General features: G+C 58.0%; 1 protein-coding gene across 3 annotated transcripts; it reads left to right on the top strand.

Moving 5' to 3' along the window:
* Nucleotides 1-1423: 1423 nt before the first annotated feature.
* Nucleotides 1424-24738, top strand: LAMB3 (laminin subunit beta 3). Of its 3 annotated transcripts, none has more exons than XM_088067089.1 (23): nucleotides 1424-1739; nucleotides 2205-2292; nucleotides 2802-2956; nucleotides 11414-11528; nucleotides 11692-11765; nucleotides 11871-12050; nucleotides 12569-12632; nucleotides 12909-13084; nucleotides 13265-13385; nucleotides 13631-13819; nucleotides 13899-14054; nucleotides 14518-14717; nucleotides 15556-15667; nucleotides 16075-16447; nucleotides 17371-17531; nucleotides 18497-18705; nucleotides 19631-19834; nucleotides 20415-20559; nucleotides 21369-21576; nucleotides 22574-22715; nucleotides 22839-23015; nucleotides 23353-23506; nucleotides 23891-24738. In XM_088067089.1, the coding sequence occupies exons 2-23, from the start codon at nucleotides 2244-2246 to the stop codon at nucleotides 24025-24027; spliced, it is 3501 nt and encodes a 1166-aa protein (XP_087923215.1). In that variant the 5' UTR covers nucleotides 1424-1739; nucleotides 2205-2243; the 3' UTR covers nucleotides 24028-24738. The 3 variants fall into 3 exon arrangements, with proteins under 3 accessions (XP_087923215.1, XP_087923216.1, XP_087923213.1); XM_088067090.1 differs by having other exon boundaries at nucleotides 1424-1749; nucleotides 2228-2292; XM_088067087.1 differs by having other exon boundaries at nucleotides 1424-1749.
* The last annotated feature ends 179 nt before the right edge of the window (nucleotides 24739-24917 follow it).

Genomic DNA, 24917 nt, shown 5'->3' with positions numbered 1-24917 from the left:
GGGGATGTCCCGTGACTCAGAGCTGCTTTCCTGCAGCAGGTAATGCTATTTGTTTTCCAGGGAATGTCTCGCCCAGCCCTCCGAGGGCTGTGGGCACAGCCTGGCACAGGTTGGCACAGGCTGAGCTGGAGAGGAGCTGGAGCCCTGTGAGCATCCCCCTGTCTGTCCCACTGATCCCACATTGCTCCAGAGCTTGCACTGGATTTGCTGTGGTGCATTTTTACCCTCAGTTTCGATCTCCATCTATAAAATTCCCTCCCTGCTCCCCAGGACAGCACTGGACAAGGCAGCCTGGAGCTGTTCCATCCTTCTGACTCCCACCAGGGCCTTGGGCTTTCCCTTGGGCTTTCAGGGATGCCCTGCCCCATCCTCACTGCCCCTGAGCACCCAGCTGACGTTTTTCCTTTCCCATTTTCATTGGTTTGCAGTTGATATTCTGTAAACGAGCCTTTTCCTCGCTTTTCTTCTTGTGTGAACTTGTGGAGCCTGGAATTGCAGGTGATGTTTTACCTGGCTCTGCCAGGTCTGGGGTCGGTGGGATCAGTTTTTTCACACGAGGTTACACTGGGGCTGTGCAGAGTCCGTGTCGGCAGCTCGGGGCACGGCTCATCCCTCCTCCCTTTCTCTTCTCAGACATTCCAGGGTTTCTTCTGGCCCCCGTTGTGCCGGCGGCCGGGCGGGGAGGAGGAATGCGGCATTACGGCATTGCTGGGCAGGCACACCCAGGTGTGCCACACCTCAGCCCGGCTCTCACCCTGTAGCCTCAGGGACAATATTTTTTTTCCCAGTTCTGTGTGTACCCCTGCTCGGAGCTGCTGGTCCTCAGCTTGGTGTCTGTGTCTCAGGGTGGGGATGGGGGTGACACCAACAGCAACACGAGACCTGCAGCCACCTGCGGGCCCTGCTGAGCCCCTCACCAGCACGGGAGAGGGGCTGGCTTTGGGGTTATTTCACTGAAGTGAACGGAAAAGGCTCGATTTCATCCTGAGGATGAAAAACTGTTTTAGCTGAAATTCAGCTAAATGAAGTTCAGCGAAATTCAGCGAGAGCAGTGGTGGGGAAGGCTGAGCTCTCAGCAGTCCTCACTTCACACAGGTTTTTAAAGGTTTCTTACTCTGCAGTGAACGATAAGAGTGACGCTGCTGTTTCCAGGAGTTCTGAACCGATGGAGATGAGAGGTGACAGTGGTGACACTGCCCTGAGCAAACCCTGCCCGCCAGGGTGGGCGAGCACCTGAGCCGGGGCTGAGCCCGGCGGTGGCTCCAGGAGCTGGCTCCGGGCTCCAGGACAGCCCCAGGTGGGTTTAGTGAACCCGGCCGGCTTCTCCCCGCTGCCTGCCCGGCGGATCCCAGCGTGAGCCAGCAGGGTGTGGATGTCTGGGCACCCCTGAATCACTCCTGCATCATCGCTGCGCCCACAGCACCTCCTGTGCGGGCGAGGCAGCTGCGAGCTCAGAGCCTGCGAGGATCGGGCACAGCTCAGAGCCCGCCGGGGACACCTCGGGGACACCGCGGGGACACCGCGGGGACACCTCGGGGACACCGCGGGGACACCTCGGGGACACCTCGGGGACACCTCGGGGACACCGCGGGGACACCGCGGGGACACCTCGGGGACACCTCGGGGACACCGCGGGGACACCTCGGGGACACCTCGGGGACACCGCGGGGACACCGCGGGGACACCTCGGGGACACCGCGGGGACACCGCGGGGACACGGGGACACTGTGCTCCCGCAGGTGAGGCCAGGTGAGGCCCCAGCGCTGCGGGCTGTGCTGCAGCATCTCCTCCCCCGGGCCGGCCCACGGGGCTCCTTTCCCTGCGGGACACGCTCGCTGCAGGTTTTTATGGATTTCTCCTTTTCCTGGAATGACACTTTGGGCTTGGGTTGACTCTGGAGGCGCAGGGTGAGGGTGGGGCTGGGGCACAGAGAGTGCCTGGAAAGGGGGCCCGGGGCTGTAGGGGATGCTGTGAGCTCCCCATCCCTTCCAGCCCCACATTCCCACCTGGCACCGGCCGTCGTGGGGCGGGGGCTGGCTGCTTTACAGCAAATTCAGCTTCAGCACCTGGTTTTCCTCCTCATTATTCTTGATTTCCTCCCCCGTGTTATTCTGTGCAGATTAATTAAAAGGATCTCACTGTAAAGTGAGAAGGAAGGAGGAGCTGGGCTGAGCTTTTGAACTGACGTTCTCTGCTCTTTTCAGTCTCGCTGCAAACTCTTCCCCAGGTGTGTCTGTGGCCGAATGGAGCCTCGCTGCCAGCTGTGGCCATGGGCACTGTGTGTCCTGCTGGGTAAGGCTCACACTCACTGCTCCCAAAAATCGGGGGTCCAGCTGGCTAAATAGCAACGCTGCTGATGGGAGCTTTGTATCAGCAGCAGCAGCAGGAGAGAGCCTGGGGTTCATTCTAGAGCTGGAGGTTGGCAGGAGGCTGCTGCTCTCTGTCCTGAGCTGCAGGGCTGGTTCTGGGACCAGGGGACACCACCAGGGCTGGCTCTGGGACCAGGGGACACCACCAGGGCTGGTCAGTTCAACGGGCAGGGCACAGAGCATCCCTGCAGCCCAAACCCTGGGGCCAGGGCACGGAAGTGCTTTGGAAGTAACTGTTAGTACAAAGCACTAAGCACATTTATTATTAAAAGATAAAGGTACCTCAGGGGTGAAACCCCTTCTCTTTGTTGGGACATGCACTGGGGGGCCTGTCCCAGGCTGGTTGGTTTGGTGCAGCAAACCTGTTCCATGGGGCTGGTTGGTGTCTGTGCCTCCCTGACACAGCCCTGATCCCTTTTCCCTCTGTTCCAGCTGCCCCACGGCTCCTGGGAGCGCAGGGAGCCTGTTCCCAGGGAGCCTGCTACCCTCCCCCTGGGGACCTGCTGCTGGGACGAGCCCCTCACCTGAGAGCCTCCTCCACCTGCGGCCTCAGCAAGCCCGAGACGTACTGCACACCCCACGGCCAGGTACAGCCCCTGCTCACCCCAAACCTCCCAGGGGTGCAGTGCCTTCATCCAGCCCAAACCTCCCAGGGGTGCAGTGCCTTCATCCATCCCAAACCTCCCAGGGGTGCAGTGCCTTCATCCATCCCAAACCTCCCAGGGGTGGCAGTGCCTTCATCCATCCCAAACCTCCCAGGGGTGGCAGTGCCTTCATCCATCCCAAACCTCCCAGGGGTGGCAGTGCCTTCATCCATCCCAAACCTCCCAGGGGTGCAGTGCCTTCATCCATCCCACCCTCCCCACGCTGGCAGGGATGTGTCCAGGCTGAGCTGGGCTAACGGGAGTTGTCTCTGCTCGTGGCAGGGGCTGGGATGGGATGAGCTTTAAGGTCCTTTGCTACCCAAATCCTGGGATTTGTCCCTCTCCCAGCCCTGCTGGGTCACTGCACCACCTGCAGCATCCCCTGGAGCCTTCCCTGCCATCCTCATGGGTGAGGAGCTGAGCATGAAGGCAGTGGCAGGGCATGGGCAGCACAGAGGTGCACGGAGAAAAACACCCCAACCCCCCAGTCCCCAGACATTTGAGTTATAAACCAAATCGTGTTTTACTTGTCAGAAATGGGGAGGTTTCAGGCCTTTCACAAAGACTTGGAAAAGCTGCTAAAGTGAGCAAGAGCTTTCAAAGTGAGTTTTTAAAGTGAGCAAGAGTTTTCAATGGCTGGTTGTGCGGGGGCAGGAGATCCTGCTGGGGGGATAATGCTTCCTCCAGCTGCAGATTCCCGGAGCTGCCACCGAGGCAGGGGGAGAGCTTAAGGAGAAATGTGCAGGGGGAGAGCTTAAGGAGAAATGTGCCTGAGCACAGAGCTGAGACTTCCTACAGCTTTCCTGAGGCTGCTGTTAACCCTGTAAGCGCCTTGGGAGGAGCCCCGAGGGTTCAGTGCAGGACAGGCAGAAAGGAAGAGATGCTCCAGAGGAAAGGAGGTGGCAGCCCTCCAGTGGGACAGTGTTTTGTGCACTGAAGCCCAGCTCCAGTGAGTCAGCCTTCTCCTGCTTTTAATTCCCCTGCAAACTGAAGGCCAAGATGTGTCTGTGAGCGGATTTGTTGTGGAGCCAGCGGTGTTCTGGCTGGGCTGGAGAGATTTCCTCTCGTCCCTGAGCTCAGGGAGGGGGCAGCTCCCGGCCCAGAGGGGTGTGAGCATCCAACCCTCCTGGATGCTGGGCTGGCTGCAGCATCTCTCCTCCCTCAGGTCCTTTTCTAGGCTGACAGTCACAGTCAGGCATTTCCTCCACTCCCTTCTTCCGAAGCTCCTGCTGCTCCCTGGGATCAGGATTTGTGCTCACCACACAAATAAACCCCTTCCCATCGCTTAACTGGGTTTTCCTTCCAAATTTCTGCTTATAGATGAGGAAAAATGTTCATAAATGTGTCTCTGAAATCTACATTTAATAATGACTTTTGGCAGAGACTTTTATTTGACAAGGGAGCATGGGGGCCTTGTGCTTGGGAAGTGAGTGTGGACAAAACCTTGATTAAACTGCTCACCCTAAGAGCAGCTGGAATGGGCTGGTCACCCCCTTTGCCCGGCCCTGGGAGCTCCTTCAGAGGGCATCACTGTGATCCTCTGCACCATCTGTGATCTTTGAAGTGGAGCCTGGCCATCTCTGCTGGCTGTGCTGCAGCTGGAGCAGCAATGACCTGCTGGCTGCAGGGTTAGGGACTGCAGGAAGGCAGGGAGCAAGGCTGCAGTGGTCTCCTCCAGGCTACAAATCCCCAGCTGTTCGGTTTTCACATCCCTCATCCCTTGTCTTTCAGGTACCAGGGTTAAAGGGGATGTGGAGCAATTAACATTCTGTTGAGTTGGATTCTCCAGTCTGGGGAATGAGGTCTTTGCTTCCTTATGTTTTGCTCCTGTCCTTTATTGAAATGAGAGGTTCAGAGTTACTGACAGCAAATCCCCTGATTTCTGTTCTGCAGCTGTAATTGCTGATGGAGGTTTGATTATACCAACTCTTGACTTGGGAGAAATCCCCACGGGTTCAGCATTTCCTAATTTTCCCCTCCCTTTCTCTACTTCCCTAATTTAAGCAAAACTGAACTCGATTTCCCTATTCCCACCCTATAAAAAGCAAGCACATTTAATTTATAGACTCCTAGGACTCTTTTTTTGGTTTGCTCTTGTTCAGTTGCCAAATAGGTACAAATCTGGAGGTGGTTTTGCAAGCTCAGCAGAGGGCATGGGACGAGGGGTTGCTGTCACTGCTGCAGTGCCAGGGCTGCCAGCACTGCCCTGCTGTTCCCTGCTGGCCCCAGGGCCCTCTTTTGCAACTCTGGTGGTCACTCATCAACTTCAGCCTCTGCTCCATTGTCTGCCCCAGCTCCAGATCCCTCTAACCTTTATACTTGGCACTCTGATTGCTCCATCCCTGGCTGGGCTCAGCCCCGTGAAACCCAAAAGGGGCACTCAGAGCAGGGATGGGAGGTGGGAGCAGGCAGGCCAATGGTCCAGCCTGGAAACCACTCAGAGCTTGGGAGGTGCTGCTGGAGCCGGGAGGGAAACAGAACAGAAAACAGGAAAAGGAGCGAGGCTGGATTTGGAGGTGCTGAGGAAAGGCTCAGTGTGAGACTCTGGTGGGCTGAGCTCAGCACTTCTCTTCCTTTAGCCACAGAACATATATAATGTATATGTTATATATGTAAATCTAAATGTATGCACAGCCCTGAGGAGCTCGGGGCAGCTCCCACTGGTGCCTCTGGCCCAGGGGAGGCACAGAGGGGCTTCCACAGACACCTCGAGCATCCCTGTGAGGTCTTGTGCCAGCAACAGGAGAGGAGCAGAGCTGTGTCCTGGTGCTGCTGCTCCTGGAGCACGTTACGGGGGGTGATTGTGAGTCCTCACCCTCCAGCCCTGGGACACTTTGGATATTTAAAATGTTTGCATAGGATTTTCTGCCTCCTCTCACCTGCTCCTTGTGGGCAGTGAGCTCCCTCAGCTCTGGTGTCAGGGTGACACGGATCCACAGGGATTGAGAGGACAGGCTCCAGAGGATCTGGTTGCTGTGGGAGCCAGGGGAGGGAGATGTGAGCCCATCAGAGCCCCTGGCACAGCGCAGGGGTCCCTCCTGATGGATGCTGGCAGCTGCCTGGCAGAGCTGCTCTGCAGCATCGCTGGAGCCTCAGCACCCCCTCCTCTTTGGCTGCTTCCAAAAATCCCGGCCAGTGTCTGCCAGGAGCGGGGTGCCAGACGGGTCTGGAGCTGTGCTGGTGCTGGCTGCTGCTCACATCTGCTGGGCCACCTGCCTGAGCCACTCGGGGAGCTGCAGCCCAGGGCAGCAGGGAGAGAGAGCTGTGCCTCGCCTTCCTTCCAGCCCCACAGCAAGCTTTGCACAGGAACATCCACAGAATCATGGAATAACTGTGGTTGGATGGGACCAAACCTTGTAGTTTGGGTTTTTCTCCATCAAGTCAGGGGTTTGCACGGAATGATTTGTGTTTCTGAAGGGTTGCAGGTAATGAATGCAGCAACCGCAGGCTGCTGCTCAGTGCTTATCTCACTCGGGCATTCAGGCACGCCCTGCTCTTTGCTGCAGGGATGTGCCCCTGCCTGCCGAAGAAAAAACCCATTTCCCATCATTTTCCCCTCCTCCCTTTGCTGTATCTCATTTTTTTTGCCTCAGGGCTGCAGATTGACACATGCTGGGAGACATCAGTGCCTTGCAGCCGAGCTGCAGGGGCAGCAGGACCCGCGTGGGGAGGGGATGAGCTGCTGCAGTTTGGGGTTTGCAGCCTGTCAAATCTTCCTGGCAGATTTTAAATGGAGTTTTGCTGATGTGAGAACAGATGGGGTGAGGAAAACAGCACCCACGTGCTTGCTTTTAAGCAAGGGAAAGGAACTCACTTTCCTCAAACCTCATCCCTGGGGTGTTTGTCCAGCTCGTGTCTTCACCCCATCTCTGACTGGGGTACAACCAAACTGGGGGACAGAGCCTCTCTGTGTTTTCATAACCTTGGAGCTCATTTTCAGTGTCATTTCCAACCAGCCAGGCAAGGAAGTGACATTGGTGTCACGGCAAAGAGAATCTCAGGCCCAGGCTGGGATTTTGGGGTGTCCTGTTTGGGGCAGGGACTGGAGTCAGTGATCCTGGTGGCTCCCCTTCAGCTCCATGATTCTGTGATAGATCTGTGGTAGTTCCAAAACTGAATCCCAGTCTGGTCCAGTGAATACCAGCTGCTCACTGGGAGGTTTAACCATGCTGACAGAGCCATGGGAACTTCTGCTCCTTTTCCCTTGGCAAATGTATGGATTTCTTCACAGGCATGAGAAGCTGGGCTCCACGGGCCTGGCACAGCCTTGTGCTGCAGACAGTGCTGGAATAGAGAAGTGTCCTGCAGAAAATGGGTTGGGATAGGGAATTGCAAAACTTGGCTTTGCAGGTGCCTTTGTCCCCCAGGTAACTTAGGGCTGCTGCCCTCCCCGTTGTTAATAACCCTAAATCTGCCTGTGTGTAAATTCCCAGTGCTCCCAGGTGAGATGGGAATGGTGACTGCTGTCCCTGGGGAATATTGTGTGTATAATGACATGTGGCTGGGGGAGGCTGAGGGCCAGGAGCTCGAGTGACACAGCGCTCTGTCCCTGCCACGAGGTCTCCACGGCAAAGAGAGGTCTCAGTTCCACGGCTGCACAGCCCAGCTTCCCTCTCTGCTGAGGAATAAATGCAGTTTATTCTGGGGTGTGCTCCTGTGCCCCTGTGCCAGCAGGGTTTCATTTCAAGGGCTCTCTGCTCATGTTAAAATGGCAGCAGGAGCTCCTGAAATAACTTTGGTCAGGGGCCAAATTGGTTAAAATTGGTTCAATCAGGTTAAAGTGTGTGAGGTTTGCTGCTCCTGCATGAGCAGAGAGGCTGCTCAGGAGCTGGGTCAGAAGGCCAGGGCAGGAGGAGAGAGGCACAAACCTGCAGAACTGTCACACTCGGGCACTTTCAAGTTGTTCTTTGTGGACTTTCCCCCTCCCATTTATTTCTGACACACGATTCTATTTATTCTGAGCACAGCAGTTTTCCCTCTCACACAACTGCCTTGTGAATTATCTCTCAAAAGTCTGGAATGAATTCCCCTTAGTCCCAGAAGCTCCATAACCCACATTTTGGGTGGCTCTGGAGCAGCTTGGAGGCGCAGGGGGCAGAAGGGATTTCCCTGCTCACCTTTTCACCTTCCTGAAAAGCCAAACCCAGTGCAGTTCTCTGCCTGGCAGGGAGGGGAGGATGTGCTGGGAGCCAGCGCTGCCCCTGGGGCACATCCCAAAATCTTCCATTTATCACGAAGTGCTGCAGCCCTCGTGGGCTCCTGGCCCAGCCCCAGGGATCCACTGAGCCCAGTTAAAAAAAAAAAAATAATGGGAAAGAGCTGGGAAAAGGTAGGTGCTGGTAAATCCTCATTTTGGGCTGTCATTTTTGGTAATTCCCTCTGTCCCAAGGAACTTTGAGACACATAGTCAGTGTCGGTAAGAGCAAGTCCTGCTGTTGTGCAATACAGGGGTTTCACAATTTACTCTGAGGATGTGCAATGAATTTGGTTTCCAGTGTTAATTTTAGTCTTAATTAAAAAACTGAGGGGGAAAAGGAAAAAAAAGGAGATTTTTGCACCCAGCCCAGCCCTGGGCTGCCTGGGAAGGGTTTGTCTCATGCAGTTGAAGCTTCATTTTGACTCAGCACCACATTTGCAGTGGGGCTGTTCTGGCTGCTGGAGAGCCCCGCTGTCCCTGGCTGTGGGAATGAGCTCATCAGTATGCACGAGTCACTCCTAATGAATAATTTAGCTGAGATTAACCTTTCCCCTTGCAGAAAACCTTCCTTTCTCCTTTGCTAAGCACAGCCAGGACTGGTGGGAAGTTTAATCACTGTTGGCAATTGTTCAGTAGATTATTTCTGTGGATAATTCCTGCAGCTCCCAGACAATTTGCTGCTCGTGGCCATTATCTGAAATGAGTTCTGCCTAGTCCTGATTAAATTATTTGTGATTCTCACTGGTAGAGCCAGGGAAATTGCATGATTATATATTTTCAGCGCTATGTTTGCTTACTTTGCGATATTGTTATAAATATTGTAGTTTGCCAACTCCTGTGCTGGGGTATTTATAGACAGAGAACATAAAGATTGTGGAAAATATGGAAACAGATGGGCTACAAGTGAGGATCTCACTGTGCACTGCAGGGAAGGGTTCCCAGGCCAGGGACAGAGCAGACTCAGGTCTGGGCTGTGTTAGGAATGAAACCACAGATTAATTTTTGTAAACCACAAATTAATTATTAAAAGGGAAACCGGAAATTGTGGCGTCACCGTGGCCCAGAGGCTGCCACCTCCTGCACAGCCCTGTCCCTTCCCTGGCCCTGTTAGTGAAGGGCCCTATTTGGGGTTTGGGCTGGATTTGGCTCCTCTGTTTTTAGCACCCTGTGGCAGGTTTTGGCACGAGGTGGCTGTGAGGTGGCTGTGAGGTGGCTGTGAGGTGGCTCTGAGGTGGCTGTGAGGTGGCTGTGAGGTGGCTCTGAGGTGCTGCTCGTCCTTTGTCACCCCGTGTCCCTGCTCAGTCACTGAAAGCTGATTCCCCACCGGGGTCCCAACGTGCCTCTGGTGTCACCTAAAGCCACCGCAGCCCTGCCAGCCTTGCAGAGGGGATCTCATTGCCTTCCCTGTGCCAGCTGTGCCCCTGCCAGGCCCAGTCCCCTCCTGTCCCCCAGGCCCACTCTGCACCCAGGGTGACCTTTCTGAGCCCTCAGGGCTGGCTCCTGCCTTCTCTGGCAAACTCTGCTCCATCCTCCCTAATCCCTCAGAGGCTCTGGGATGTGTCAGTGTGACAGACGTGTCCCACTGCTCCATTTGGGAGGCTCCTCTGCTGCTCAGGCCACTGACAGCTCATAATCCCAGAAGGTTTGGGTTGGAGGGGACGATGCAGTTCCAGTGCCCTGTCATGGGACACCTTCCACTGTCCCAGGCTGCTCCAAGCCCCATCCAACCTGGCCTTGGACGCTTCTGGGGATGGGGCAGTTTCTCTGGATAACCCATCTGCCACCAGGCTGGAGGTGCTGAGCCCTTCACGTCATTCCCTGAGCAGCATCTTTCCCCTCTCAGTGGTCTCTGCAGTCCCTGGTGTTTGCTCCACTCCAAGGGCTTCAGTTGGGGCCTCTCTGTATCCCCCCAGGATGCTGCTGTGGGTTCTGGTACCATCTCCTCATTCCCCATCATCTCCTCATTAACCCATCATCTCCTCATTAACCCATCATCTCCTCATTCCCCATCATCTCCTCATTCCCCATCATCTCCTCATTCCCCATCTCCTCATTCCCCATCTCCTCCTCATTCCCCATCTCCTCATTCCCCATCATCTCCTCATTCCCCATCATCTCCTCATTCCCCATCATCTCCTCATTCCCCATCATCTCCTCATTCCCCATCATCTCCTCATTCCCCATCTCCTCATTCCCCATCATCTCCTCATTCCCCATCATCTCCTCATTCCCCATCTCCTCATTAACCCATCATCTCCTCATTAACCCATCATCTCCTCATTCCCCATCATCTCCTCATTCCCCATCTCCTCATTCCCCATCATCTCCTCATTCCCCATCCCCGCCCCCCCGGCCCTGCCTTTCCCCACCCTGGCCTCACCTGGCTGTTTCCATCCCGGTTTCCTGGTGGTCCTTGCCCAACCTGCTCGCCCACCCGAGCCTGTCTCTCCCCTTGGCTGCTGTCCAGCCCTTCCCCGCTCCCGGCTCTTGCTCAGTCTCTTTCCTGCTGCTTTCTGCCATGTCTGAGGCGGCTCGGGAGCCCCGCGGTGGTGGCTGCTGGTGGCTGCAGGGAGCGTTGCCTGGTTAGTGACATTTTGGGTATTTGTTTGCTCCCGGGGGACAGTTTTCTCCCGTCCCCACGTTCCCCGTGCTAAATCCCTGTTTACTCCTTGGATTACTTGCTCAAGTGAAGGGCTGAACTTTGAGCCACTCGACTTCCCACCCCCTGGCTTCTCACCCACTGCTTGCTCCTGCTCTGCTCCCGGGGGAGAGCCCTGGGGGCCGAGCATCGCCCCGGGCCCTTGGATAGGAGAGAAAGGCTCTTCTGTTCAGCCCCTCGGCTGTGTGGAAAGGGCAAAGCAGTCCTGAAAACTGCAAAGGGCTTTCTATCAAGTGTTGGCGTTGTGGAAACCAGGGGGGGTCACTTAAAAACCCACAATTTTGGTGGTTCGCCAAAAATCTGTGTTAGTCAAAAGCATTTTGGGTTTAGCTTTTAGTCCATAAAACCTTGAGTTGTGGTTTTTGATAAGGTGTGGAGGGAAGCACTTGAGGTCTGTGTGTCATCAGTCTCACCGTGGTCCTTCAGCTCTCTCTAAATGAGCTCTTTGGTCCTTAATGAATCCATCCTGCCTTTCCTCCTCCTCCCTGAGGCCTTTCCCTCCCCGGTGCTGGGATGGTCACTCCCACTGTCCCTTCTCTTGCAGTGGAGCATGAAATGCTGCAGGTGTGACTCGAGGCTGCCCCACAGCTACAGCGGGCACCGCGTGGAGAACGTGCTGTCCTCGGCCGGCCGTGCGCGCTGGTGGCAGTCCCAGAACGGTGAGGGCCACCGCGGTCACCCGGACACAAACTGCTGCCAAAAACCCGCCGAGGGCAAGAGGGAATTGCTGAGCTCCGTGGATGGGGGGGAAAGGAGGGAATGACTGGCCTGGCCGGTTATTGTCCCCACGTCCCCGGTGACGGAGCCTCTCTGTGCCCGCAGGCGTCGAGCGCGTGTCCCTGCAGCTGGACCTGGAGCAGATGTTCCAGCTGGACGGCGTCGTGCTGCACTTCAGGGTCGGTGTCTGTGGGCAGCTCCTGTCCCCATGAGGTGCCAGCCCGAGGTGCCAGCCCGAGGTGCCAGCCCGAGGTGCCAGCCCGTGTGTCTGTCCCTGCCCGCAGTCGCCGCCCGCAGCGATGCTCCTGGAGCGCTCGGTGGACGCCGGCAGGACGTGGCAGGTGCTGCAGTACCTGGCCTCCGACTGCGCCGCCGCCTTCCCCCGCGTGCCCCACGGCTCCCCCGAGGGCTGGCAGGACCCCCGGTGCCAGGAGCTGCGGGGGCACCCCCTGCACGGGGGCACGGTAGGGACTGGGGGGTCGTGGCAGGGACCCCTCCTGGGGCCCTGGGGTTGGGTGGGGGGTGCTGCAGGAACACGGGGGGGACTGGGAACCTCAGACACCTGGTGAGGGATGGGGAGTGGGGGCCTTGGACACCTGGTGAGGGATGGGGACTGGGAACCTCAGACACCTGGTGAGGGATGGGGAGTGGGGGCCTTGGACACCTGGTGAGGGATGGGGACTGGGAACCTCAGACACCTGGTGAGGGATGGGGACTGGGGGTCTTGGACACCTGGTGAGGGATGGAGTCCGTGGCACCCAGCACTGCTGAGGGCAGTCCTTGGGAAGATTCCTGCTCCTGTGCCAGGAAAGCCTTTGCTGCTCTGTGACAGGAGAGGTGTTGTGTCCTTTGCAGCTCTCAGGGCTGTCCCTGTGTTTGGTGACATTGTGCAGAGGCAAGTCCAGAGCACGCAGTGCCCAGAGCAGGAGCAGAGAGCAGCTTGAGTTTCCTGCTTTTTAACCTGTTTTTTTTCCCCTCTAAGGTGAAATTCAGTGTTCGAGACCTGGGGTCTACCATCAGCTCCTCTTACAGCCAAGCCATCGAGAGTAAGTGCTGGGCCTCCTCCAGAGCTGAGAAGGGAGAGGGGAATGAGGCTCTCCATGGTTCTCCCTGCAGTGATGGGAAATGTTGGGGTAACCCCGGGCACTCTGAGCTGCACGTCCAGGCTGGCAAGGAGCAGCTTTGGTCTTTGCTGATGGCTCAGCGGCTGCTCTTTGTCCCAATTCCCCCTCCCCTTCCTCCAAGCCCTCCCCACCAATTGCAAAGAGCTTCTGCTGGGCACCTGCTGCCCCTCACACCCGTCCCCTGTCCCCAACAAACAGAGCTGGGGCCCTTCACCAACCTGCGCATCAACTTCACGGCACTGCCCCACATCCCACGCCAGGGGTACCACTCGCCCAGCACCTTCTACGCCGTGACAGAGATGCAGGTGCTGGGGAGCTGCTTCTGCCACGGCCACGCCGAGCGCTGCGCCCCTGCGGGGGACCAGCACAGCACGGTGAGCTCGGGCTGCCAGGGGCCCTGGGATGGCTCCACTGCCTGCCTGGGGGACACCTGGGCCACAATGACCAGAAATGGGCTGTGGGAGGCTCTTCCATGGGCATGAACTGGAGAGGGATGGGGAGGGTGAGGCTCTGTCCTGCTCCGCTGGGTGGGTCACACCTGGTCTGTGCCGCAGGTCCCCGGGCACTGTGTGTGCCAGCACAACACGGCCGGGCCGCACTGCGAGCGCTGCGCTGCCCTGTTCAACGCCCGGCCCTGGGCACCCGCCGAGGACAGCGACCCCCGCGCGTGCCAGCGTACGGCCAGTGCTGCCCCCGACCCAAACCCTGCCCAGCTCCGAGCCCCTTTCCTGGCTCTGTGGGGCTGGGAGGTGACGTGGTGTCCCGGCACCTTTGCCTCTCAGTGCCCGGCCCCTGGTGCCACTGTGGGGCTGTCACCGTGTCACACAGAGCCTTGGGCACCCTCTAGTGCCACCGCTGCTGCTGCCGGAGGGCTCTGCAGGGCGCCAGCTCCAGCTGAGCCGTGTTCTGGGATGTTTTAGGATGCGACTGCAACGGTCACTCGTCCTCGTGCCACTTTGACCCCGAGCTGTACCAGGCCAGCGGTGGGGCCAGCGGGGGGGTGTGTGACAGCTGCCAGCACAACACCGAGGGCAACAACTGCGAGCGCTGCAAAACCAACTATTTCCGCAACCCGCGGCGGGAGCTGAGCCACCCCGAGGCCTGTCTGCGTGAGTGACACCCCAAAGCCCCTCAGCACCTTCCCCGGGACCTGCCCCCTCAGCTGGGACATTTCTCGCCCGTTGGCAGCCTGTGAGTGTGACCCGGATGGCACCGTGCCCGGCTCCGTCTGTGACCCGGGGACAGGGCGCTGTGTCTGCAAGGACAACGTGCAGGGCGAGCGCTGCCACCTCTGCAAGTCAGGCTTTGCCCAGCTGGCCGCTGCCAACCCCGCTGGGTGCCGCAGTGAGTTCCCCTGGGACACCCCCCTGCCCCCAGGGTGCCCCCTCCCCACCTCTGCCCTCTCCAAAAGGGACCCGGCTCCTGCCCCACTTTGGTTTGGGGTTTTCAAGTCAAAGGCTGGTTTTGTAAAGGTTTATAAAAGCTCCTTGTTTGGTCTGGGGTGGTTTCAGGTGTAAGTTCAGCCAAAAGCACAGGGCAGGTGGGGTTTGGGGGGTGCAGCTGTATCCTGGGTGCCCCCAGGGCTCAGGAGGTGATGCCCTGAGGGGCCCTGGGGCAGCTGTGGGTCGGGGCACTGCTGTGTCCCCCTGGGCTGGGGATGCTGAGGCCCCTTGCTGTTCCTGCCCCAGCATTTGGGGGATGCTGTCAGAGCGAGGTGCAGATCTCCTGAGCGCAGGTGGGGAGGGAGAGAGGGAGAAGCCCCCCTTTGGGAGGCTGCTCCTGCCACACCAGCCCCTCCCTGTGGCAGGATGCACCTGCAATGCCCTGGGCACGCGGCAGGACACGGCGCCCTGTGACATCGACACCGGGAGCTGCTTCTGCCTGCCCAACGTGGTGGGCAGCGACTGCGGGCAGTGCGCGGCCGGGCACTGGGGGCTGGCTGGAGGGCAGGGCTGCCGGCCCTGTGCCTGCCACCCCCGTGGTTCCCACAGCCCCAACTGCAACCAGGTACCCCCAGCCCCCGGGGCAGCCTCGGGGCGACTCCTCTTCCTGCAGCAGGCTTTCCTTTGCATTGCCCTCTGCTTGCTCTGCTCTTTCCCGACTCCACGCTGCTGCTGGGATGGGCTCTCGGGGGTTGAGCTGCACAGACCAGGGTGCCACGGCCACGGCTCCGTGTCCCCTCACTGGGGACCTGTCAGAGCATCAAAGCCACCTGCAGGGTGGCTCCTTTGTCCTGTCCCATCCATAGGAACCTTCACAAAAAGAGCCTTGTGTTCCCCAGTGCGTCCCACTCCTATTTTCCTTCTAATTCTTAGAAAACACCACGACAGACTGTTCAGGAAAATGAAAGAAGGTGGTAATTACTGAGGCAAGATTTAGTCACTTTAACAAGCCTGATATTTATCAAGGAAGTCCTAATAAGACATCTTCATACTGGCGAGGGAAGTTAATTATGCTCATTTGTCAATGAAAAGCATGTGTGCCACTTCAGGCTTAAGAGGCAACTGGGAAAATTAAACTTAAATGTAAAAAACCCCAAACCATGACAAATTCTAAGAGCCTAAGATAGGTTCCAAATGAGCTCAGCGTGGGGAGGAGACCTGAGATGGCAAAGCAGCTGCTCGTGGGCGATTCTTTGTTTTTGAAACAAGGCTGAGCAGCCTCCTCGTGGTGCTGGGGCTGTTTGGAGCCTGTTTGCATCCTGTGCCTGAGCTGCAGCCTGGCACGGGCACAGGCTGAGAGGAGGAAATGGTCGGTGTGCTGGTGCTGGTGTCAAGAGCAGCTGGGGGAGAGCTGTGCCAGGAGAGTGCCCAGCAGTGGGTGTCCCTGATGTGTCCCCTCTCAGTTCACAGGACAGTGCCCGTGCAGGGACGGCTTCACCGGACAGACGTGCTCGGCCGTGGGGCAGCAGCAGTGCCCGCCCCGGCACTACAGGGATGCACAGGGAGGGTGCACAGGTACTGCTCCGGCCTGGGCTTTGCTGTGGGAGGTCACGATTACCTGGGAAAAGCTGGCCCACGTCCTGACATGTGTGCTCCCATTGCTTGGCAAGAGATTTCCTCTCTGGAGCAGCCTCCCAGTTCATCTCCAGTGCTCACCAGTGTCCTCCCAGCAGCCTTGGGCGAGTCCTGGCCCACCCTGGGCTGGCCCTGTAGGGTCAGGGGCTGTGCCAGCTCCTGGGCCTGGGGCTCTCCCCATTCCTCTGCCTGTGCCACCTTTGTCCCAGCTGCTGCAGGAGCTGGCGGGAGGGATGGGTGTCAGGTTGGGTTGGGACCTCATTAACCCTAATTAAAGGGCTGATTAAAGGGCAGATACAAAGTTATTCACCAGCACCTTCCCTCTCCCTCTGCCTTTCCCGTCCCAGAGTGCGACTGTGACTTCCAGGGCACGGAGGAGCTGGGCTGTGACGCGGCCACGGGCCGGTGCCTGTGCCGGGCCGGGGTCAGCGGGCCGCGCTGTGCCCAGTGCCAGCGGGGCCACTGCAGCCCCTTCCCTGGCTGCCAGCTGTGCCACCCCTGCTTCCACACCCACAGCGGGGACATCGAGAGCCTGCGCCAGCGCCAGGCCGGCCTGGCCAACGCCACGGCGCGGCTGCCCGCGGGCACGGGGGGCTCCCGGCTCGGCCCCCGCCTCTCCCAGGCGCAGGAGAGCCTGCAGCGGGCACAGGGCATCCTCAGCCACCCCTCGGGGACCCTGCAGGGCCTGGCACAGGCGGGCAGCACGCTCGCGGCCATCAGGTGAGGAGGGTGCTGCCCGTGGGGCATGGCCCTGATCCGCGAGGAGCTGCTGGGGTTTCTCTGTTCTGATGGTTCTGCTTTGTTCCTGTCCCTGCCATGCCTGGCTCCGCTCACGGGGGAGCAGGGAAGCAGCAGAGCAGCCTCTGAGAAAGCCTGTCCTGTGCACAGTGTCCCCGAGGCACAAGGAGCATGGGCAGCCTGCGTGGTGACACTCTCAGGGCTGTGTGGTGGCACTCAGGGCTGTGTGGTGACACTCAGGGCTGTGTGGTGGCTCTCAGGGCTGTGTGGTGACACTCAGGGCTGTGTGGTGACACTCAGGGCTGTGTGGTGGCTCTCAGGGCTGTGTGGTGACACTCAGGGCTGTGTGGTGACACTCAGGGCTGTGTGGTGGCTCTCAGGGCTGTGTGGTGACACTCAGGGCTGTGAGGTGGCTCTCAGGGCTGTGTGGTGGCACTCTCAGGGCTGTGTGGTGACACTCAGGGCTGTGTGGTGACACTCAGGGCTGTGAGGTGGCTCTCAGGGCTGTGTGGTGACACTCTCAGGGCTGTGTGGTGACACTCTCAGGGCTGTGTGGTGACACTCAGGGCTGTGTGGTGGCACTCTCAGGGCTGTGTGGTGGCACTCTCAGGGCTGTGTGGTGACACTCAGGGCTGTGAGGTGGCTCTCAGGGCTGTGTGGTGGCACTCTCAGGGCACATCCAGCATTCCTGGTCCCTGTGTGAGCACGGCCCTGCTGTGGAGGGGCTGCAGCCCAGCTCCTCTCTCTGCAAACCTGCAAGGCCCTGGCGTGTCCTCAGCTGTCTCTGGGCACAGAAGTGCCCCTTTGCCAGGTGCTGACAGTGCCCCAGCACAGATGGCCCTCTCGGCCCTGCTCTCTGGCTTTGCTCTCTACCTAATTCACATTTTGTTCTTTTTCTGTCCCAGGGAGCAGGTCCGAGGCATAAATCCTGATCTTCATTTCCTGGATGACACTGCCTCTCTATCGAGGGAGCTTGAGGCCCTCAACAGCAGCTTGTTTGTCACCAGCTCCCAGTACCAGAGCAAGAAGAGCCAGTTTGAAACCAGCCGCAGCAGAGACGTGTCAGGTACAGCTCTGCAGCTGCAACATCTCTTAATTTGCAGTCATTCATTTACCTCAGCGTGGCTGCCTGGGGTTTCTCCCTGGCTGGGGAGATGAGAAGGGTTTTTTAAGGGTCAGCCTCAGAACAGCAAACAGATCTCCTCTCGCAGTGAGGGGAGGCTGCCCGTGCAGCCTGCTCCATGACCCGGGCTTTCCCCCTCTCGGGGTGTTTGCTGGGGTGTTTTGGGGCCGGCAGCTCGTTCTGCGCTCCTGTTCCCCACCAGCACAATCTCTGCTGCCAGGGAGGGGTGGGAAGGGGACAGCCCTGCAGGGAGAGCGTCGCTGAATCCGTGAGGCACCGAGAGAGCGGAGGTTGTGCACAGATGGAAGGGATGGAGGGTGGGGAAGAGAGCCAGGCGGCTGTCAGGCCCTGGGGAGGAGAAGAGCTAATTAAGCCCTGTGCCAGTGCTGGTGGTGGCTGCCGTGAGTCCCTGCTCCAGCTGCTTCTCTCCCAGTGCCTCACTGCTGTCCCCTCCCCGCCACAGCACACAGCTCGGGGACGTGCCAGCCGTGCCCAGGGGCACCAGGACAGCTCACTCTGCACCTCTGTCCGCTCAGAGCTCCATGTCCTCGCCGCCCTCCTTCCAGCCTGTGCTGGAGGGGAATGATGGGGCCGCTCAGGAGCTGGGAAAAGGCTCTGAAATGTGTCCTGCCCTGCCAAAGCCCAGGATCAGAGTGTGTGTCTTGGCTGGCTTTCAGCCTTTTAACCCCAGCCCTGAGCTGAGTCCTTCAGGAGACCTTGAGCTCGCTGAGGGAATGGCTGAAAGGTGTTTGGAATTAAAAGGAGCTTTGGTGATGCCTTGGTGACTAATCCCTGGCTGCACCCTCTCCTGTGCATGAATGCATCCACGCAGGGCAGAGGCAGTGCCTCGCCGAGGGGCCGCTGCATTTGTGACTCATTTGTGCCATTTATCGCCTTCACTCCCCCAGGAGCCTTCCAGACCATCCGCTCTGCCCACCAGAGCTCCAGCAGCGCCGCCAGCCTGGCCGCGGGTGCCCCGGGGCTGCTGGCCCAGGCCAGGGAGAGCCGCCGCAGCGCCGTGGGGCTGCAGGGGGACCTGGCTGGGGACACGGCCAAGCTGCTGGCCCTGAAGGGAGAGCTGGCCTCAGCCCCCGACCTCACCCCTGTCATCAACCAGGTGAAGATGGAAAGCGGGTTTTGACCTTCCCACGGGGTGTGTCTGGTTTTCAGGGGGGCCCTGGAGAGCTCAGAGGCAGAAGCCTGGTCCTGCAGCCCTGGGCTCTCCTCAGCATGGCAGCACCGAGTCTCTGTCCAGACAGACTCGGCTGGAGAATTGGCTGAGGGGGTCACAGATCCCAAAGCTCTGCCCTCCACCCCCTCCCAGCCGTGTGCTTGTCCCTCCAGGGACTCATTCATGTCACTTCTTGTATCTCCAATACCCACTTAATTTCTGGATGAGGTTTCTCTTATTTCTCCTTCACTGCTTTGTTATTGCCATGGAGATCCATTTCGGTGTCTGTTGCTGTGGAGACCACCAGCCTCCCCTCTCTGCTGCTGGGGGCACCAGCACGTTCTGAGCCACCAGCCCAGCCTGGCTGTGCACGTGCCCCTGCTGCAGTGTGAGTCTGGGGGTAATTCTGCAGATGCCAGAGTTAAATCTGCCACTGCTCTCCAGGGCTGTCTGGTCCAGCTCTCCCCCAAAGCAAACAGGGCAGATGGGTTTTCTGCAGAGCTGTTTGCTCCACACAGCTGTGCTGTTACTCCTTGTGAGCTGCTGGTGCTTGGCTCCTGTTTCTGCTGCAGCTCGGGCTGGTGAGGCCATGCTGGCCCGGTGTCACTGGCTCAGGTGAGGGCATCCAGCTCTGGCTGCCCTTCCCTGATGGTGGCACATCTCCAGTATCACTGCTGGGCTCCCTCCTGAGCCCACACAGCTCCAGCAGCTCCCAGCTCCCTTGGCAGGGTTTGCATCCCCGTGGGGCTGGGTTTGCCATCCCTGTGGGGCTGGGTTTGCATCCCCGTGGGGCTGGGTTTGCCATCCCTGTGGGCACCGAGCTGTGTCCAGCCGGGCACTGCCCAACTGCAGCTCTCCTCTCCCTGCCCAGGTGTGCGGAGGGGCCCGAGTGGAGCCGTGCACCCCTGCCCGCTGCCAGGGGCTGCTGTGCCCTCGGGACAACACCTCTGGCTGTGGGGCTGGCCAGCCCTGCCACGGCCTCCTCCCGCTGGCCAGCGGGGCCCTGGCTGCGGCCGGGCGAGCGGCCAGGGAGTTCAGCAGCCTCAGTGCCCGGCTCCAGGACACGGCACAGCTGGTGAGTGTGGGCACTGCCCGTCCCCCTGCTCGGACCTCTGCTTACCACAGAGAGAGCGAGGAATACCCACCTCAAACTCTCTTGGGGGCTTGATCCCTTGGGCGGCTTCAGAAATCCAGGAATTTGGGAGTGGGAGGGAATTTGTGTGTGTGGGTCCTGCCTCCCCAGCTGAGGGCACGGGAGTGGCACAGGACACACCACAGGGCAGCCTCTCTCCCTCCTGGGTTGGGATCAGAATGGCAGAAGGGCTGGAAATATGGAAAACTCTCAGATTCTGCAGGTTTGATGCATTTGATACAATCAGAGAGAGTTCATGTGTTAGGGCTCTTGCAGCTTCTTTCTGTGCCTCACAAAGAGAAAGTGAGCTTTCAAAGTAATTCAGAATCCATTTCAAAGGCGTTTTTAAAAGCTAAATGGTGCTGTCCATCTTTGAGAGCTTCCTTTGGAGATCCAACCCTCAGTCTTTAACATTTACAGTCCTTTAAAGCTGGGAGAGCAGGGAACAGCACGGTGCCTGGCCCAGGTCAGAGCAGAGGCTCTGGATGGAGCAGAGGCACCACCAGGCCATTGCTGTGTGCAGATTAAGACGACAGAGCTGTCAGCGAGTCAGATCCAGAGCAGCACTGGGCGGCTGGTGGAGCAGCTGGGGGTGACCAGGACGCAGATCCAGGGGGACGTGCAGCGCGTGCGGCAGCTCCTGCAGCGAGTGCGGAGCTTCCTGGCAGGTACCTCTGGCAGGGCAGGGCAGGGCTGCAGCCTGCTGCGTGTGTGGATACAGCCGCTGTTTGTACTGATCTGAGAAGCACTGAGCTTGGAAAAGGCCTCCAAGGTCACCAAGTCCCTGCTGTGCCCGATCCCTGCCTTGCCACCAGCCCAGAGCAGCGAGTGCCACGTCTGGGTGCTCCCTGGGCACTCCAGGGATGGGGATTTGCAGCCAGCAGTGACCTGATGCACAGAGGGTTTCTGGCCACGCTCACTGATGCAGACAGACAGACAGATGACCCTTCTCTGGAGCAGGCTGTTAATCAGATGAGAATTCCTTGTTGTCCTACAAACTGATGGGAAGACTTATTGTTCACAGACAGATTGTAATAACATAATGAGCCTCCTGAGCATTAGCTGAAAAAGAAAACCAGGTCATTTGGTGCTGCCTGGTGTTAATGATGAGTGAAGATATTTCTGAGCTAATCGCTGGGCTAATGTCCCATGGGCTCTGCCTGCTTCTGATTTATTAACTTTTATTTGTGAAATGAAAAAAGGCTTGTCTTGAAACACACCTTCATCTGCTCAGTGAGGGCTGCCTGACTGCTCTGGGCTCAGCCATGGTGTTATCGTTGCCAAATTCAAGGTATCATTTCAGCTGTCCCCTGAAAGTTTTGCTGGTGTGAATGAGAAGTGCATGGAACTCAGGGAGATTAATTCAGAAGGGATCCTGGCAGCTGTGTGGAACGAGATGCGAGACGTGCATGGGTGCCTGCCCTCCTCCTGCCTTGCACTCCCACCTTCCCTGAAGCTCTGTCCGCTGGCTCTGCAGACAAGGACACGGATCCTGCCGCTATCCAGGAAATCAGTGAGTCAGTTCTCTCCCTGCGGCTCCCCACGGACGCTGCTGCGGTCCGGAGGAGAATGACCGAGATCCAAAAGCTGGCGGCGGAGCTGCAGTGCCCGGAGGACATCCTTGCCCAGACAGCCGAGGACATCGCCAGGGCCAAGAGGCTGCAGCAGGAGGCAGAACAGGCCAGGTCGGTGCGGGGTCAGGGCTGTTGGCAGCTGAGGGTCCCTTGGCTGGGGTGGAACTGCTGGTTCTCAGCTGGCTTCAAATCTTGCTCTGCCCGAGCAGACTTGCACAAGCTGAAGTTTTAGGCCAGGATCTTCTGTGTCCATCCAGTGCCTAAAAGAATGAGTCTGCAATCTCCAGACACCTCCCTGGGGCCCTGGTGCAAATAAATCTCCCAAGAATAGTTCCTGTTATAGATACCAGGACAAGAAGGGCTTTATCGAAAGCGGTGGAGGCTTTTCTCTTATCTCGAGTGCTGTGCTGGGAGATGACAGCGTTGCCCTGGTATTATTAGTTGATATTGGTGACCTACATCCTAATTGCACAAGAGAGCACGGGGAGAGTCAAGGGGCTATTTGCTTTCTGGGTGAAAGTTGGGAGGATTATTCCATGCTCCCTTGAAAAGTAATTACAGGGTGTCCTTGCCAATTTGGAGCATCTGCTTTGTCACAAGTTGACTTGCAGCAATACCCCAGCGAGAAGGTCAGCAGGATAAATCTGTAAACTCCTTGGCAGTGTCTGACACCTGCTTAACCTGCTGCAAGTGATGAGACAGGAGAGCCTGGCTTTCTCCAGAGCTCGGTCACCTGGCCTGAGCAGTGCCACTGGGAGCAGAAAACTCTTTATTGGAACTGCTTCCCTGCTCTTTGCTTTCCCTTTGATACCTTTTGTGCACCGTGAAATAAACGTTTCTAACTAGTTTGAAGGAAGGTGTTGCTCTCCCCTTCTGAGTTAGTCTCCTCTGCTTGGGGCTGTGAAATGGAACAGATGTTTCTCTCACAAGGAAACCTGCTGGAGTCCAGATGTGTGGGGTTTTTGGGTTTGGGGGTGGCAGATTGCAACTTTCCCAGCCAGCAGCAATCCTCTCTTGCTTCCTAAGCTCCCCAATCTTACCCCTGTGGCCTCGAGTTCCAGTCTGTGCCCTTATCCACACTCACTGTTGCCTGCTTCCCCCTTTCCAGGAACCGGGCAAACGCCGTGGAGGGCAGCGTGGAGGAGGTGCTGGGCAACCTGCAGCGAGCCAACACCGTGCTGCTGGAGGCCCAGGGGGCCCTCAGGGGCTCGGGCTCCTCGCTGCGCTTCATCCAGGAGCGCGTGGAGGAGGCGAGTGATGCCTTCCCAGAAACCGCCCCGAGCCCCCGTGCGTGTCCCTCAGCCAGCAGAGCTGGGCCTGCACGGGGAGGGGTTCGGATGTGATCCCCCTGACCGGGCTCCCTCTGCCCGCAGATCGAGGCTGTCCTGGGGCCGGCTGAGAAGCACCTGGGGGCCGTGGGGCTGGGGCTGGCGGGGCTGGCAGGACGGCTGGCCCAGCTGCAGCACAGCACGGCCCAGAACCGCCTGCGGGCCGGGGACACGCGCGACACCGCGGCCGCGGCGGCACGGCAGGCCGGCAGCGTCCAGCAGGTACCGGCCCGGGCTGTGCCCGCTGCCAGACCCCACAGGAGATCTCCTGTGCGGGTCACGGCTGCTGGGCTGTCAGGTCACAGCATCAGGCCTCTGCTGAACTGCTCCAGAGCAATTCCCAGTCCTATTCCCAATTCCCATTTCTGCTCCCTGTGCCTGAGGCAGAGCAGCTCGTGGAGCTGTCTGTCTTGGAGAGCACCACAAACTGTCATGTGTTTGGTAACGGGGACAAAGCTCTGGTGCAGTATCCATTTCATACCTAAACAGGATTCAGCACTGCAAGTCCCCGTCCTCTCCAGCCTGCTGGATCTCACCTGCAGTGTTTGTTTTTGGCCAGGCTTTTGCGCAGGTGAAGGAGCTGTACTCGGAGCTGCAGGGCAGGATGGAGCAGGGCCTGGCGCTGGGGGAGCAGGGCAGCAGGGTGCAGAGCATCGGCCGGGAGGCACAGGCTCTCTTCCAGGAGACCATGGGCATCATGCTCAGGATGCAAAGTAAGGCTCTCCCAAGCTCATCGTGCCCTGGGGAAGAGCTTGGGCTGCTGTGGTGTGAGGGGAAGGAGTGATGAGGGGACAGTGAGGGGGTGGGATTTGGGCTGTAGCTGCTGGTGCTGTGCCAGGAAATGGAGTTTTCAAGGGTGCCACCATGGAGGGAAGCCCTGCCTGCAGTGCCACTGTGCTCCCCTTTTCCTCCACACACTCACTTCCATTATTTGGCATTCAAAACTAATGGGAGTGGTGTTTTGGAGGTTGTTTCGAGGAGCAGAGGGAGTGCAGGATGTTGCTTTTCTTGCCCCATCAGAGCTGTGCAGGAGTGAGGTGGAGGCTCAGCCCGACCCCAGCACGTTAACCCTTCCCTTCCCTGGCCTCTCTCCTCAGCTTTAGAGTCGGAAATTCGGGAAGGCAACGAGGCTCTGGTGTCCAGGATGTCACGGCTGTCGGGGCTGGAGGAGAAGGTGGGAAGGATCCGGGACAACATCAAGAGGAAAGTGGCCTTCTACGAGAGCTGCTCCTGAGCAGCCCCCGTGCTCCAGGGCATCGCTGCCTCCTCTGCACACACTGGCTGCTTCTTTCATTCCCATTTCCCAGCTGCTGTGCTCCTCTGCCCAATATCCCTATTTTTAGCAAGTTAATTTTCCATACCTCTGGAAAACAGCTTCCCTGAACTACAGGAGCAACCCCATGGAGTGGGTTGGACTGGCCAAAGCTGCCCAGTGGTTGGAGGAAAAAGGGGAGAGACATCAGGCTCCCATGGCAAATAAACACATCCCCAGGTTGTTATTTCCACAGGGCTTTATAAACCAGGAAATTGTTTTTTTTCTTCTTCTAGCCAATTCAAGCCCTTTAAGCTGGATTTCCCTGTTCAAATTAAAGCCCTCCTGTGGGGTCTTCTAAAGCTTTTTATCTGTGCTGCAGTTAATGCTTCAAACATGCCATAGCTTCAGTACTTCCCTCTGAGATCTTTCTTCAAATAAGCAGATCAGAGAAATGGAGAATTTTATCTCCCTCTGTACAACATACCTATATTTATGCAAATTAGACAAACACGGGCTCATAGTGGAAGGTGAAGTCAGATGTCTTGTTTGATTTTCTGCCACAATCTGCTTATTTACCACAGAACATTTTGCCAGAAAAACACCAGCGGGGGCAGGTCTGGGATGCACAGGGAAAGCTTTAGGAGGGACTTAACAGACCATTTCCACATCAGATTTCTATGAATAAACAAGAGGCACTTTACAAAACAAATCTCAGCTTTATTAAGCAAGTGTTCATTGTGCAATCACAGCCTTGGAAGCGGAGCTCAGACCTTGCTGTGTTATTGTCAGACACAGGGAGGTTTCTTGCAGGTTTGTCTCAGTGAGGGCTGAGCAGCCTGGGCAGCTGAACTCGAGTGCCAAAGCCTGGG

This window comes from Pseudopodoces humilis, chromosome 26 (assembly GCF_049639895.1).
Source record: "Pseudopodoces humilis isolate 2021_Gansu_Grassland_sample_001 chromosome 26, ASM4963989v1, whole genome shotgun sequence".
Classification (NCBI taxonomy): domain Eukaryota; kingdom Metazoa; phylum Chordata; class Aves; order Passeriformes; family Paridae; genus Pseudopodoces; species Pseudopodoces humilis.
Note: the sequence above shows the minus strand (reverse complement) of the source record. Positions and strands in the feature narration are given on the sequence as shown.

Excerpts from the sequence above, each read along its gene's own strand:
- LAMB3 (XM_088067089.1), top strand. The coding sequence starts at position 2,244 with ATGGAGCCTCGCTGCCAGCTGTGGCCATGGGCACTGTGTGTCCTGCTG. Across the intron at positions 11,766-11,870 it reads GCGTCGTGCTGCACTTCAGG|TCGCCGCCCGCAGCGATGCT; the intron begins GTCGGTGTCTGT and ends CCCTGCCCGCAG. Across the intron at positions 14,055-14,517 it reads CAACCCCGCTGGGTGCCGCA|GATGCACCTGCAATGCCCTG; the intron begins GTGAGTTCCCCT and ends TCCCTGTGGCAG.